General features: G+C 53.0%; 2 protein-coding genes across 2 annotated transcripts; both read left to right on the top strand.

Annotated features, from left to right (window-relative positions):
• The first annotated feature begins 472 nt into the window (after positions 1 to 472).
• RRP9 (ribosomal RNA processing 9, U3 small nucleolar RNA binding protein) lies at positions 473 to 8,377 on the top strand. Its single transcript, XM_061196904.1, has 15 exons — positions 473 to 646; positions 923 to 1,005; positions 3,568 to 3,677; positions 4,071 to 4,138; positions 4,222 to 4,263; positions 4,530 to 4,656; positions 5,291 to 5,415; positions 5,498 to 5,590; positions 6,363 to 6,463; positions 6,548 to 6,682; positions 6,775 to 6,837; positions 7,060 to 7,205; positions 7,287 to 7,366; positions 8,012 to 8,085; positions 8,209 to 8,377. Exons 1-15 carry the CDS (start codon positions 560 to 562, stop codon positions 8,300 to 8,302), a joined length of 1,428 nt encoding a protein of 475 aa, XP_061052887.1. The 5' UTR covers positions 473 to 559; the 3' UTR covers positions 8,303 to 8,377.
• A 3,323-nt stretch (positions 8,378 to 11,700) lies between these two features.
• On the top strand, positions 11,701 to 14,567 carry LOC133095760 (IQ domain-containing protein F1-like). The gene is made up of 4 exons (XM_061197477.1): positions 11,701 to 11,706; positions 12,758 to 12,874; positions 13,330 to 13,392; positions 14,121 to 14,567. Exons 1-4 carry the CDS (start codon positions 11,701 to 11,703, stop codon positions 14,565 to 14,567), a joined length of 633 nt encoding a protein of 210 aa, XP_061053460.1.
• The last annotated feature ends 246 nt before the right edge of the window (positions 14,568 to 14,813 follow it).

Here is a 14,813-nt window from a genome sequence, read left to right as displayed (position 1 = left end):
CATCTGGCCTGAGGCATGCAATACGTGTCCACCGGTTGTCCAGTGACCTTGGCCCCACGTGCGGGCATTGCCCTCCTCTCCCGGGGGCTGCCGGATGCCTCTCCCCCGGTTATTTAGAGTCAGACTCTCTCACCCTGGCCCCTGCCCCTGACGGGGAGGAGTCACGTTCCAGGAAAAGGAATCCCGTGTCTCTGGCGCACCCCAGCGTCCAAGGAGAGCAAACACAGAGAAGGTGTCGGGGTCCGACCCGTCTTCATACGTCAGTGAGCGGCAGGGCGCACGCGCCGCAGCCGTTGGCCGGAAGCGCCAGGGAGAGGCTTGCTTCCTAGTGGAGCCGGGAGCGGGAGCCTATAGGAGTTCTAGGAGGCGTGACCACAGGCATTTATCCTATGGGCGCTTGGGGGCGTGACAGAACCTACCTAAGGACCCAATGGAGCCGTGGGAGGCGGGGTCCACCGGGCGGTGGGAGCCTATCTTGGCTTGGAGTCTTGTGGGACGGCCCGGGTTCAGCCGCCACGTGAGTTCTCCAGGGGTCGCCGCAACACACACGGTGGGCAGCATGTCGGCGACAGGGGCGGCTCGAAAGAGGGGAAAGCCGGCCTCGGGGGCCGGGGCTGGTGCGGGGGCCGGCAAGCTGCGGCGAAAGGTGAGCATGGCGCTTTGGCGGGCGGGGGTCCATCCTGCTATGTTACTGGGACCACCATCATCCCCATCCGGGGGCCCCGGCACCGGTCCCCTCGCCCCCGGGACCCCAGCTGGAGTCAGCTTCGTCCCTTTCTCCGCGCGCCAAATACTGAAAGCCTTTCACTTGAGCCGGGGGCTACCGCCTTTCCCAGTGGCTCTCGAGGGACCCTAAGGGGCTCTTGGTCAGAGCCGGGGTGGTCGGGACCCCTGACCAAAGAAAGTATTATATAATTCTTAGGGCGACTCTTCTGGGGACAAGGGCAAGTCCAAGGGTGGCGGCAAGATGAATGAGGAGATCTCCAGCGACTCGGAGAGTGAGAGGTGAGCTCTTTTTTTCCACCTAGTAGAAAAGAACACTGGGGCCCATTGTGTATGGAAGGAGTACTCAATGACGGGGGCTAGAGCTGGGCCTAGAACCCAGGACTCTGGCCCTTGATTCTCAGATCTTGATTCTTTCCTCCACTTTTTGACCCTGAGAACTGTCATTTCCTTCGCTGCAGGGGCAGGGTCTCTGTGTGGGGAGGACCCCCAGTCCTAATGGGAGACCATTGAGACCTTCCTTCATGACAGGGAGCTGAACTCCAGGCAAGGGGAGAGGGATGCAAGAAATGCTTGCTAGTTCTTCATTGTGTTCTCCCACAATTTCACAGTTATTGAGAGTGCCAGGCACTAGTTTCACTGTTGAGAGAACAGAGATGAGCAGGCAGGTGAAGACGGAATGTGTTGTGGTGGGATGTGTATCTTAGAGCTGCGTGTTGTCGGAACAGAGAAGGGGAGTTTAAATAGGGCCTAGAGAGATGAGGAGGGGTTCCTCATGGAGAGGTAGGGAAGGCATTCAGGGATCAGAGAAAAGTCTGGGGGTTAAGCGGGCTAGATGGGAGATGGAGAGGATGGGAGGGTGGGCAGTGGGTGCATCTGGACTGTGGAGGGCTTTGCATACCTCCTCCATTCTGCAGGTGATGGGGGTGGAGCATGTTGCAGAGTTCAGAGTGGGCTAGCAAGGTATCAGGCCTGACCCTGTGGCATGGAAGCTGTCATATCAGAGAATCCCGGTGCCTTCTTTAAGAGTTGGCTTTAGAAATTCTACTTCTAAAAGTTGAGTACATGTTGGCCTTAACCTGCTCACAGAAAGACTTAATATATACTTTTTGTAGTCTTAAGGTTACTGTGGGTGTGTGCCAGGTCCTGTGCTAAGCACTTTTAAATATTTTTAAAATGTATTGTAAAATGTATTAGCTACAGAAGAGTTAATGAAATGTAATTGTACCATAGAGAGTAATGATGAAATGATGAACCTCTGTGCACCCACCAGAACTAGACCATTTGTAGAAACTTAGAAGCCCCAACTGCCATTCCTGCCTTAAGTTAATCATTTCTTTGGTTTCCTTCCTTCCTTTTTCTTCTTCCTCTTCTTTTTTTTCTTTTCCCTCTTCTGATTTAGGTGTAACTTACATACAGTAATATTCACCTTTCTTAATGTGTTGTTCTGTGAGTTGTGACAGTCGCATATAGTCGTGTAACTACCACCACTGTAAAGATATAGAAGGGTTTTACCACCCACCAAAATCCCCCATGGCTCCTTTGCAGTCAGTTCCCACCCCCCTCCAACCAGTAACTGCTGTCCCTAGAATTTTGCCTTTTCCAGAATGTTATTTGAGTGGAATTACAATGGTTGTATACTTGCCTTGATTTTCTTTAGAGTTCTGTCTTCTATGTGTGAACCCGAAACAGTAGATTGATTCCTTGGGTAAACTGAGTAGAAGTTAAGACTTTGGTTGTATGAGGGAAGGGCAGCACCAACCCTGTTGGCTGAAGACTTGCTGGGCACTGGGTACTAACCGGTCTCAGGAGCATGGTCAGGCCTTGGCTTCCTTGAGAGTTTCCGAGGTCCTTTCTGGGGAAGTTGTGGGCAAGGTCATGGATGAGTCTAGGAAACAACTGGGCTACCTGACAGGGACTAGATATCTGCAGGCACGTGATCAGAGGGAACGGGCTGCCCTGGGTTTTCTGCTTCTGAGTTCCTGTGACTTACCTCCAGCTCCCAGGAGCAAGTCAAAGTAGGACTCATCTTGAGTGAGGGCATGGAGGGGAAAGCAAGGACTTCACTAGCACAAGGTCAAGCCAGGCCCAGTTAAGCTTCACCTGGAATCCCATCCTCAGGGTAGAGGATGGTGCCATGGCAGTGAGGATGGGGCGCTGATAGTCCCAACATGTCTGCCTCTTGGTTCCTTGCATCAGATCTGGGCTGGCTGCTCCCCTGTGTCTGGGGGGGTCGTTGTTGTTCTGAGATCTACCGTTTCTGCTTTCCGTGTTGGATCTTCTGTTTCCTGTCTCCCGTGCCTTCCCCATTCTTAGCTTACTCTCTTGTTCAGGGAGCACATCCTCTATCCTTAAAAGAAGGAGAAAGGACCACTTTTGTGGCACCTTGTACATCTGATAATGTCTTCATTCATCATTAATGGTTTAACTGGCATGCCATTCCAGTGGTTAGCGTTTTATTCCGAATTTTGTACGTGCAGCTCCTTTGTTTTCTGCTCTCAGTGTTGCTGTTGAGACTTCTGGAGTCATTTTGATTCCTGACCCTTTGTATATGATCTGATTTTTCTTGGAAGCCTGTAGAACCTTCTCTTTCCCTCCAGAGTTGAGAGATTTCACAGTGATCTCTTTGGGTTTGGGGTCTGTTTTCACCCTTATGTTGGGCCCTGGGTGGGCCCTTTCAGTTTGGTAAGTCACATCTTTCAGTTTTCTGTGTGTGAGACCATTGGCCATGAGGGCTAGCAGGGATGGGGGTGTCAAGTGGCTGGGGAAGCAGCGAGGAGCACAGTCCTAGTGGCCAGAGGAGCGGGCCGAGCCCCCTGAAACCTAGCCCCCTCCCGCTCACAGCCTAGTTCCCAGGAGGACTGAGGAGGAGGAGGAGGAGGAGCTGGAGGAGACCGCACAGGAGAAGAAGCTGCGCTTGGCCAAGCTCTACCTTGAACAGCTTAAGCAGCAAGGTGAGCCTGTGGACTGGGCAGGTGAGGGGCGGGGCCTATGCCTGAGACTGCCTGCTGTGGCCCCAGCCACCTGGTGGGTGACTGATGCAGGTAGCCGGTGGGCTGCTGGGGCTGCTGCTGCTGGCGGCCCTGTGGGAGGGTGGCTAGGAGCTCTAATGGATCTCCTGGGGTGGGCCAGGCCCTCAGGGGGCTTCAGACTGATCTGATAAGTAAAGGCAGGGGGTGGGCAGGAGGAGACCATCCAGCCCTCCCTCCCCTTTGGCTGAGGTGGCCTGAACTTCCATGGGACACAGCCCAAATGTTCAGGGCCCAGGACTGAGGTGGTGGGTGGGGATGGGAAGGGAAAAGTGGGGTGTTGGCCTGGGTTTACTTGGCTTGGTCTGTCCTACACAGAGGAGGAGAAGGCCGAGGCCCGCGAATTTGAGGAGGACCAGGTGGCGGGGAGGCTGAAGGAGGACGTGGTGAGTGTGGAGGGAGGGTGGTGGGAGGGAAGGGATGGGGCTGGTCCTGCTCCTGGGATCTCACCCCTCTCCTCTCCATGCAGCTCGAGCAGAGAGGCAGGCTGCAGAAGTTGGTGGCAAAGGAGGTGAGCAGACAGGGCACTTTGGTGTCAGATTGGAGGGAATCACCTGGGTTGGTGGGCAGATGGCCCAACTGGGGACTCAGGCTGTGGGGTCTTTGCTGTGGAACATAGTGGGCACTTGGGCAGACAGGGTCAGGTAACGGCCTGGTCCTGGCAGCCCTGGGTCCGGTTTTCCTTCTGGGCAGTGTGGTGGGAAAGGATGGCATGCGTGTGTGTGGAGGGGGGCCTTCCTGCCCCCAGTCGCGGTGACCCGGCCCCTGCCTGCCTAGATCCAGGCCCCAGACCCTGCTGACATTCGAATCTTACGGGGTCACCAGCTGTCCATCACATGTTTGGTTATCACCCCTGACGACCTGGCCATCTTTTCTGCCTCCAAAGACTGCACCATTATTAAGTGTGAGTGAGTGCCTGGGTGGGGGTGCAGCCGCGAGGGATCATCTGGGCCGGCTGGTCTGGGGAGGAGGGAATAATCAGGGAAAACTGAGACCCGACGGGGGAAGCTTCCGGAGACAGGTTTGCTTCCGAAGAGGTGTTTTCTGGATGACAGTGGAAGCTTCTGCCCAGGAGTGGGACTTGTGAGCTCCCTGTCAATGTCATTGGAGATGATGGAGTGGAGGCAGGATGATGATTTAATGGGAATTGATGCTTCAGGTGGGCAGTTGGACTAGAGGACACTCGAGGCTCTGCACAGTCCTGGGATTGAGTTCCTGGTCCTCCTGGGTTCCTGGCCTTTGACCACTGAGGGCTGTCCTCATCCACCCATAGTAGTAACAGGAAGAGCTCATACCGTCAGTCCCAAGCACTTTCCTGTCCCTTTTCTTCCGGGCTTCATGGCTGCCCTTTGGGATTATTGTCACCACTTAACAGATGAGGAAACTGAGGTGACTTGTCCAGGGACTCACAGTGGCTGAGCCAGATCTTCTGACCTGAGGCCAGGACTTTTTCCATGGTGCCACGCTGCCCTTGAGGTGGGTTGCCAGACAGTCCTACCTTCTGTCCCAGTAGCATCTCTCTTCCCCCTTGGTGTTAGGGAGTGTGGAAAGTGGACGGAAGCTTCATGTGATCCCTCGAGCCAAGAAGGGTGCCGAGGGGCAGCCCTCCGGCCACAATAGCCACGTCCTCTGCATGGCCATCTCCTCCGATGGCAAGTACCTGGTAAGGCAGGGTTGGCCCCGGGAGTAGGTGAGAGGTGTGGGCACACGGTGGGTGCCCGTGGCCATTGCCCTTGTTTCCATAGGCCTCGGGTGACCGCAGCAAGCTCATTCTCATTTGGGAGGCCCAGAGCTGCCAGCACCTGTACACCTTCACAGGACACCGGGACGCCGTGTCGGTGAGAAGCTGGGCCTCCTTTAGTGGACGTTTCTCGAGCACCCGAGTGGGCCAGGCATGGTACTGGGATCCGGGGAATGGTGTGAATGAGGCAGCGGGTCCCCATCCTCAGGGAACCTGCACTTTGGTGAACAGGACAGAAACAGGGTGAAGCAATAGGGAAGAGCTGGGGGAGACTGAGTCGAGCTTGCCTATGGAGAGGGAGGCCTCTGAGAAGTCTGTACTTGCTTGAGGGCAGGCAAGTGTGCCCCTGGCTCCACGTAGAGCCCCACAGAGCGCTCTTGATGGGGGCTGGCTCCCTGTGCCACGTGACCTGCTTTTCAGGACGTCCTCCCTGGGCCTGACCTCTGTCTCGCCTGCTGTAGTCCAGGTTCCTTTTTTAAAAAATTTATTTTATTTATTTATTTATTTTTGGTTGTGTTGGGTCTTCGTTGCTGCACGTGGGCTTTCTCTAGTTGCGGCAAGCGGGGGCTACTCTTCGTTGCGGTGCGCGGGCTTCTCATTGCAGTGGCTTCTCTCATTGTGGAGCACGGGCTCTAGGTGCGTGGGCTTCAGTAGTTGCGGCACACGGGCTCAGTAGTTGTGGCTCACGGGCTCTAGAGCACAGGCTCAGTAGTTGTGGTACACGAGCTTAGTTGCTCCGCGGCATGTGGGATCTTCCCGGAGCAGGGATCGAACCCATGTCCCCTGCATTGGCAGGCGGATTCTCAACCACTGCGCCACTAGGGAAGCCCAGTCCAGGTTCCTTTTGCCCTCTTTCCATGCACCCTTAGGGGCTGGCATTCCGCAGAGGCACCCACCAGCTCTACAGCACGTCCCACGACCGCTCTGTGAAGGTGTGGAATGTGGCGGAGAACTCCTACGTGGAGACACTGTGAGTATGCGCGGGCAGAGGGCACGCGGATGTGCGCGTGCAGGTTCACGGGTGACCCCATCCTCCCTCTGTCCCCCTCTCCAGCTTCGGGCACCAGGATGCTGTGGCTGCACTGGATGCTCTGAGCAGGGAGTGCTGCGTGACCGCCGGGGGCCGGGACGGGACCGTGCGTGTGTGGAAGATCCCCGAGGAGTCCCAGCTTGTCTTCTACGGCCACCAGTAAGGCGGCCTGCTGCACCAGGCATTGAGGGGGCCACCCGCATGGGCTGGGGGTGAGGTTGGGCCACGCCCCTCATGGTGCCTTTCTCCAGGGGCTCCATTGACAGCATCCAGCTCATCAATGAGGAGCACATGGTGTCGGGTGCAGATGATGGGTAAGAGCTGCCTTCCACCACTGCCACTGCGCCTGGACTTGCCACGTAGAATCCTCCTGCTCGGGAGCTGTAGTAACCCTTTTCCATAGATGAGGACATTGAGGCAGAGAGCGCAGGGGACCTTGTCTGCTTCCTGTGGCTGGTGTGCACTTGGTCCCTTCCTGCCGTGTGGCCCTTCTGCCCTCCCCTGGCCCCCTCACTGACCCTGCTCCCTGTCCACAGTTCTGTAGCCTTGTGGGGCCTCTCTAAGAAGCGGCCACTTGCCCTGCAGCGTGAGGCCCATGGGCTGCGGGGGGAGCTGGGCTTGGAGCAGCCCTTCTGGGTGTCATCGGTGGCAGCCCTGCTCAACACAGACCTTGTGGCCACAGGTGGGTGCCCTGTGTGGCAGAAAGGAGGGGGTCTCAGGGTGGGCTGGTGAGGGGGGTGCTCACTGTCTCCCTGTCCCCCAGGCTCTCACAGCAACTCTGTGCGGCTCTGGCAATGCGGGGAGGGCTTCCGGCAGCTTGACCTTCTCTGCGACATCCCCCTGGTGAGTGAGGCTTGAATACCCAGCCTGTCTTTACCACACTCCCAAGGCCCGTTACAGTGTTTTCCTGCCAGAGGGCGGTTCCTCAGAGCAGGGCCAGCTATGACTTCTCTTTCTAGCCCCGGCTTCTAGCACAGGGCCTGCAGGAACCCTCCCTTCTTCCTCTCCCTTCCCCGCCTCCACTCCCCTCCTTGTCCTAGGCCTTGTCCTGGTTACTGGGATACAAGGCAGGGAAGTGTGGGCAAAGGCATGGAGGGCCTGGCCCTGTGATGGGTTCTGTATGACTGGTGCCAGACTGAATGCCAGGCTAGGGTGTGTGGACTTGGTGCAACCTAGGGCAGAGTGGCAGGATCTGTCAGTGACTTCTAGTGACAGTTCAGGGCTTGGGTCAATGGTGATGGTCATGGAGTCTCCAGAGCCAGGACCAGGAGCCAGGCCCTACTTGGCGTACACTGTCTCCTCCATCCCCACAAACTCTCTGCGAGGCCTGCGCTCTACTTTCCCCATCTCACAGAGGCGGATGCTGAGGCCCAGGTGGCAGGAGGCAGAGCAGGGATTTAACCCAGGCTGGGCCTTTGACTGTGAAGCTGGGGCTGTGGTGAGGGATCTGTTCTCACATCTTACTGCCTTGTCCCTCCCTCTTCTTAGGTGGGCTTTATCAATAGCCTCAAGTTCTCCAGTTCTGGGGACTTCCTGGTGGCTGGGGTAGGGCAGGAGCACAGGTATGAGGCACTTCTCCAGGGGTGCGGGTGGGGCAAATGGCATAGGGTGGGTGGCTGGCTGGGAATGGGGTGGATACCGGGTGGGGCTGGGCCCGCCCTCAGCTGCTCCTCTCGCCCCCGCAGGCTTGGCCGGTGGTGGCGGATCAAAGAGGCCCGGAACTCCATCTGCATCATCCCTCTCCACAGGGCCCCCAGGCCCCCTGCTGCTGGCTCCTGACACTCTCATCCCCTTTATTTAGGTTCTTCCCAGGCCATCCCCTGCCTTCTTTGTATTAAAAGCCTCCTCTTTTGGGCCTTGTCTCCTCTAGCTTCTTGATTGGGGAGGGCAGGGGGATGGCAGGGGATGGCTTAGTAAAGGCCTGGGGGCTTTATCCTTTGTAGTGAATTTGGGGATGGAGCCCTCAGCTGGCTTCTGGCTCCTAGACCCTGAGTATCCTCTACAACTTTGTTAGGCCAGCTTTCCACCCAGTGCTCCGGGCTGGTTGGGGTCGGAAGCTGCTGATCCCTCAGCTAAGAAGCTGTGGCTGTCCAGTGTGTGTAAGGGCTGGCTGCGGGGTCTGAGGACTGAAAGGAAGACAGTTAGACCTACAAGTCAGGCTGACCTGCACCACCCAGGCCAGGTTAGGAAGCTTTAGGAGCCAGACTGCCCTTGGGGTGGGGGTCAGGGTGGAGGTGGGACCCTGCATTGCTCACTGCTTGGGGACAGGGTCAGAGGTGGGAACAGCTCTGCCCTTGGTCCGAATGACAGCCAGGCTGCACGATTCCTCACAGCAGTGACCCTGCCAGGTTAATGTGTTCTCCTGATTCCACCAACTGGATAATTCAGCTTCTGCCATGGAGTGAAGTAAAGAGGAGGTGGAGAGGCTGATTGGAGAGGTAGCAGTGCAGTGAAGCGTCCTCTTCTCAATGGAAAATGAGCAAGGTGTGTTAAGGATTCTGCTCTGAACTTTCCCTTAATGCCTTGGGCCCAACAGCTGAGCCTATGGTTCTCAAGCAGCAACGTGGTCCCCTTGGGGGAGGAAGCTACAGGGCTTCCCTCCTGCTCCCCTGCTCATGAGGCCTCCCCCTTGGACAGACCTGCTCCTACCTTCATTATCCTGGGGCCAGAAGGGTCAGGTTCAGATTGAACCCCTGAAAACCCTGTTGTGGATCAGAGGATGTTACTAGAATTCACTCCCTATGTCCCGCCTTAAATTGAGCTCAACGACAGCACACACATACCGCCTGAATAATATTGCAAGTAACACGGAAATGCCCCTTAATACACAAACCCCTTTTCCATTAGCACATTCCCAGGAAGAAAGGAAAGTTTGAAAATAAATGCCTTTGGAATTGAAACTGAAAATAACCCCTCTTATGGCTTCTAGTCTCAGCCTTGGTCAGCTGAGACTTCTGCTGTAGTTGGGCTCTTCCTCCCTTCCTCCCTTCCTTCCAAGCAATGGGAAGCCATGAGAGAGTTGAAAGCAGAAAAGTAATAGGATCTGGTTCACAATAAAAAGAAAAAACAAGTCACTGCTCTGTGGAGAATTAATTAGTAAAGGTTTGGGGGAAGAAGGGCATCCACTTAGGAAGCTATAGTAATAGCAGGTAAGAGGTGATGGTGGTGTGAGAGGGCCAGCAGCAGAAGTGGGGAGGCAGAGCTATGGTTGGGTTGTGTTTGGAGGTGACACCAACAGATCTTGCTGATCTGTTGATTGTGGGATGAGATGAATGTGGCACCATAGACAGTGGTGACATTTACCAAGATGAGAAAGACCAGGTGGGGAAAGCAGGATGAGAAGGATCAACAGTTTAGTTTGCAGTGTCTAGTAGATATAGGGAAGTTGAGTAGGCAATGAGCTCACTGCTATATGTTTTATAACAAATATGAAGCCATGTGATTCTGGGGTGCAGAATTACACCTCCCACCTCACACTCCAGTGGGCTCAAGTGCTCTCCTGTCTTCTCCCCTGATGGACTCAAGGCCACAATTAGATGGGTGAGGGGCAGCCACTGTAGAAGCTCTTAGCTCTGTTCGTAGCTCTGAACCATGCAAAGACACTAGGTGGGGCCCTCCCCATCTCTGCCTGTTCCTGTCCTCTGAAGACCCCCTGGTCATCATGAGGCCCTGGTACCCTCTCAGAGTCACAGCCCCAGGGGTCACTGAGGTGTGCATTTCTCACTCCTTTCAAAACACTGAGGTGAGCAGCATGACTGAGGGGTGGGGAGGAACTGAGAGAACAGCAGGTAGGGTTCAAAACATCAAAGGGATGCGGATCCTACTAACCACTTTGCGGACCCCACCAGGAAGCCCACCACAAGCCACTGAGGATACCTCACCTCCAGATCCCGCAACTGGCATACAGGCACCCCCAATCTACCCAAAAAACTATTGGAATAAGAAAATTTAGCAAGCAGGCAAGATACCTATGGTATTGTATGCAAATATCTGAATATACTAAAAACCATTGAATTGTGCACTTTAAGGGGGTGAATTGTATGGCATGTGAATTATATTCCAACAAAGCTGTTTATAAATAAAAATCAAAAGCACCCCCGAAACTGAAAGATTCAAGGGCAATATACAAAAATCAACTGTATGAGCAGTTGGGGAATTCTTGATATAGAAGTGCAAAGTTGAAGGATTTACATTATCTGATTTCAAGACTTACTGTCTTGAAAAACTATAAAGTTACAGTAATCAGGACAGGTGGTGTTAGAGTAAGAAGAGACAAACAGATCAATGATACAGAATAGAGAAGCCAGAAATAGACTCGCATTTACACAGTCTATTGATTTTTTTAATGTACCAAGATAATTCAATGCAGAAAGGAAATACATTTTTCAATGGAAAAAAAAAATCTTGACCCCTATCTAACATCATAGCCAAAAAAAAAAAAAAAAAAAATTAATTCAAGATGGATCACAGACCTAAACAAAAACTAAAGCTAAACCTATATAAAGCTTCTAGAAGAAAACCCATGAGAATTATTTTGTGACCCTGGAGTTAACAAAGATTTCCTAGGACAGAGAAAGCACTAAGTATAAAATATTGATAGACTGGACTTCATCCAAATTAAAACCATCTGTTCATCAAAAGACAGCATTTTAAAAAGTCACAGGCCGGGGAAAAGAATATTTACAATACATGTACCTGACAAAGGGCTCATATCGAGTATAAGAACTTCTAGAACTCAGTAATAAAGACAATCCAATAAAAGTGGACAAAAGGCTTAAACCAATACTTCATAAAAGAAGATATACGAATGGCCACTAAACACATGCTCCTCATAATTGGATCCATGAGCATTTGAGGAGTGAAGGGAGAAATTAAAGTCCCTGCACTCTTAAGGGCACAGGAAAGATCCCACATATGGAGCCTGGGTAAACGAGCCTGGGCTGGGTCCCAGGATGGAGGCAGACTCAGACAGGAAAGAGGCCAGAGACTGGGGTGTCGGTGAATGTGGTGACCCTAGGGGCAGGGAGGGTGCTGGGGCTTTGAATGCCACCAGGACCTGCTCAGACTCAATCCAGTGGGCAGGGAGGAGCTGCCCGAGGGGCTGAGGAGCAGAGGGGTGACACCATCCAAGCAAAGGTTTTGAGGGTGTGCTGGGCAAGGGGCCTGGGGTGAGCATGATGCGGGTGAGCCTCCTTCTCCAACCCCATTCTTCTCCACCATTCTTCTCCCCCTCTACCAGAGTTTCACCCCAGAGGCTCTCAGTAGACCCCTTCAGGGAAGAGTGGGAAGGAGAGAAGAAAGGAGGGGTCAGTGAGGGTGTCAATAGGATCAGCCCTCTGAATATGCTCCCAGCCCCAGAGCCTGCTGGGGAAGGAAAGCAGTACTGCTCGTCCTGGGGGCCTCACAGAGTTCCCTGGTATTGTATGAATAGGTCAGCAACTCAACTCTTCTCTCCTAAGGTAATTGTTGGTAGCAGTTTGGTCTATATACCTTTCTCCCTCTTTATCTGCGTTTATAGCGTATGTGTATAATTATATATCTTGACGGTTTTTTACCATCCCATCCAATGATGGTTTTATATCCCATCCAACGGGATCATAATGATGTTCAGCTTTTTCACTTACAAATACATCTTGGGTATACTTTCTCATCAGTACACATAGATCAAATTCATTATTTTTCAACAGTTATGTTGTATTCTATAGTTTGAATGGACTATAAACCATTAAATCAATGCCCAATTTTACTCATTGGGGATATCACCAATGACTATCTTTATACACCTTTACATCAATGGGCCACTATTTCTGGTGTCTTGCTTTTGTAGCTAGGGTTTTGGCCATTTCCAGCAGAAAAGAATGGACAGCACTTCTGTCTTTTCTTTGGAGGGGGCTTAACTATTGGGAGCCATCCTGGTACTTGAGTCATAAATGCCCTTATGACATCACAGGTCTCCCTCCCCACTCTTTCTCCCCATGCCATGACTAGAGGAACACAGACCTGAGGGGATTTGAACCATCTACACCCAATCCATGTGGGACCAATGGTGAGTAAGAGAGAGACTGACACACTAGGCTTTTTTAGGGATGTCCCCATAAATCGCTCGGGATGAGGGGATCTCCCTGACATCTGAATACTCTGGGAAGCCCTGTACGCTGGGGATGTGTGGGTTACTTAATGGAGAGGGAGGGAGAGCAGCCTCCCTCTTGCCTTTCCCCTAACTGCTGATTGCAGGAGAAGGACCAGCCCAAAACAATTAATGAACACACTAAAAATGAGCCTCAGCAGAATGAGGAGCTGATCTTGAAATCTTTACCGCCAGCACCATCACCGAACTTAGAGAAGGCAGAGGTAGCAGGAGCCTGGACTTGGATGTCTCTGGTCTTTGTGTTCTTTTTTTTTTTTTTTTTTAATTTATTTATTATTTTATTTTTGGCTGTGTTGGGTCTTCGTTTCTGTGCGAGGGCTTTCTCTAGTTGTGGCAAGCGGGGGCCACTCTTCATCGCGATGCGCGGGCCTCTCACTATCGTGCCCTCTCTTGTTGCGGAGCACAGGCTCCAGATGCGCAGGCTCAGCAGTTGTGGCTCACGGGCCTAGTTGCTTGCTCCGCGGCATGTGGGATCTTCCCAGACCAGGGCTCGAACCCGTGTCCCCTGCATTGGCAGGCAGATTCTCAACCACTGCGCCACCAGGGAAGCCCTGGTCTTTGTGTTCTAATGCTTGTGGCTAGTGTCTTCTGTATGTTCCAGAGCTAAGAACAGGAATAAACTCATTCTTGTCTGTCCTCTTTCCCCATTTTTTTCTAGGCTAAACAAGAGAATATAGCTGCAACAAAGGGAGTAGATGATGCTAATAAGAGACCCAGAGCAGTATGATCCCCCCACCCAGATGGCACGGGGCTGGGGGTGGGAATGTGGGAGTCGTGTTTGTGGAATGGAATGGCCAACATATGGGAAGCTGGGCTTAATCAATGGTGTGTGTGTGTGTGTTTGAGCGTGTGCATGTATGTTTGCTTGCTAATTAAGATTTAAAGTTTGAAAGTCAAGAGAAGTGAAGATGGGGAAGAGATAAGAGAGGTAGAATTTTATGGGATGTGGGAACTTTTAATACTATGATATCACAGAGGAAGAGAGCAGGTTGTGGATTGGAGCTGCAGTCAAGGATGAAAGGGCAGGATTAGCAGAGGAAGCCACTTCTCCAGTAGGTGGGCGGGGTCTGAAGGGAAGGATTGTGGATCCTGGTCAGGTGGACAGGCTCAGGTGGACTATGATAACCCTTTGATCACGGTATTCTTGCTCTAGGCTGGCCAACTTGACGCATGTAAAACTGCGTAGCCAGGACAGATATACTACCATTCTACAGATGGGAGCGCTGAGATTCAGAGGTCAATGTGATGTATCCATGTCCATTAACCAGAGGGGGGCAGAGAAACGACACCTACCTGGTCTTCTGGTTCCAGCCAGTGCCTTGCCCAGTGCTCCTGAGGTTCAGAAGAAGGGGTGATTGTTGATAGGGCATCAGGGTCCCTTCCTGGCACACCCTGGGGCTGAAGTGGGTGGGGAATATCCTCCAAATGTCTTGTCTTTTTTCTTGTTAGATCCCAAGAACCCCAAATAGGCCTCCCGTCAGTAATCCAGAAGTAGTAAAGATCCAGGCCTGGTGGCGGGGCACCCTGGTGTGTAGCACACTGCTGTACGTGGCTCTCAGGGTGTGGATCATTCAGGGCTGGTGGAGGCATAAGCTGGTGAAGCTGCATGAGAATAGGCGGCGGACAGCTCTGGAGAACTTTACACAGAAGGAGTGGGCGGCAGTCAGGCTGCAGTCCTGGGTCCGCATGTGGCGCATCCGTTGGCGCTACTGCCGTTTGCTCAACGCTGCCCGCATCATCCAGGCCTACTGGAGATGCCAATCCTGCGCTTCCCAGGGTTTCACCAAGGGCCACTACAGAGTCACGGCCAACCAGCTGCACCTCGAACTCGAGGTCTTGCTGGGCTCAGGGCCTTGCATTGTGACAGAGTGTATTCCCCTTCCAATAAAGCAGTGAAGTGGTCTTTCCCCAGCCTCTCTCTGCTTGATAAGCTCCAGGAGGTCAGGGCCAATGATGGCAAATAGTTAGCATCTCATATGCTAGCTCTGAGGAATTGGCAGTGGTTATCTGAGGAGAAGGATTTTGAGCCACTGTCCAGACTGAGCAGAGACTGTGATTGATTAGCAATGTCTGACATAGGTAAGAAAGTTGGGGGTACAGATCTGCCATGTTGCCAACTCAGGGAGCATCACTCATGTTCAG

Source organism: Eubalaena glacialis, chromosome 7 (assembly GCF_028564815.1).
Source record: "Eubalaena glacialis isolate mEubGla1 chromosome 7, mEubGla1.1.hap2.+ XY, whole genome shotgun sequence".
Classification (NCBI taxonomy): domain Eukaryota; kingdom Metazoa; phylum Chordata; class Mammalia; order Artiodactyla; family Balaenidae; genus Eubalaena; species Eubalaena glacialis.
The sequence above is the reverse complement of the archived record's forward strand: the minus strand, read 5'-3'. Positions and strand labels throughout refer to the sequence as shown.

Excerpts from the sequence above, each read along its gene's own strand:
- RRP9 (XM_061196904.1), top strand. The coding sequence starts at position 560 with ATGTCGGCGACAGGGGCGGCTCGAAAGAGGGGAAAGCCGGCCTCGGGG. Across the intron at positions 6,683-6,774 it reads CTTGTCTTCTACGGCCACCA|GGGCTCCATTGACAGCATCC; the intron begins GTAAGGCGGCCT and ends GCCTTTCTCCAG. Across the intron at positions 7,206-7,286 it reads CACAGACCTTGTGGCCACAG|GCTCTCACAGCAACTCTGTG; the intron begins GTGGGTGCCCTG and ends CCTGTCCCCCAG.
- LOC133095760 (XM_061197477.1), top strand. Across the intron at positions 12,875-13,329 it reads CGAACTTAGAGAAGGCAGAG|GCTAAACAAGAGAATATAGC; the intron begins GTAGCAGGAGCC and ends ATTTTTTTCTAG. Across the intron at positions 13,393-14,120 it reads CTAATAAGAGACCCAGAGCA|ATCCCAAGAACCCCAAATAG; the intron begins GTATGATCCCCC and ends TTTTCTTGTTAG.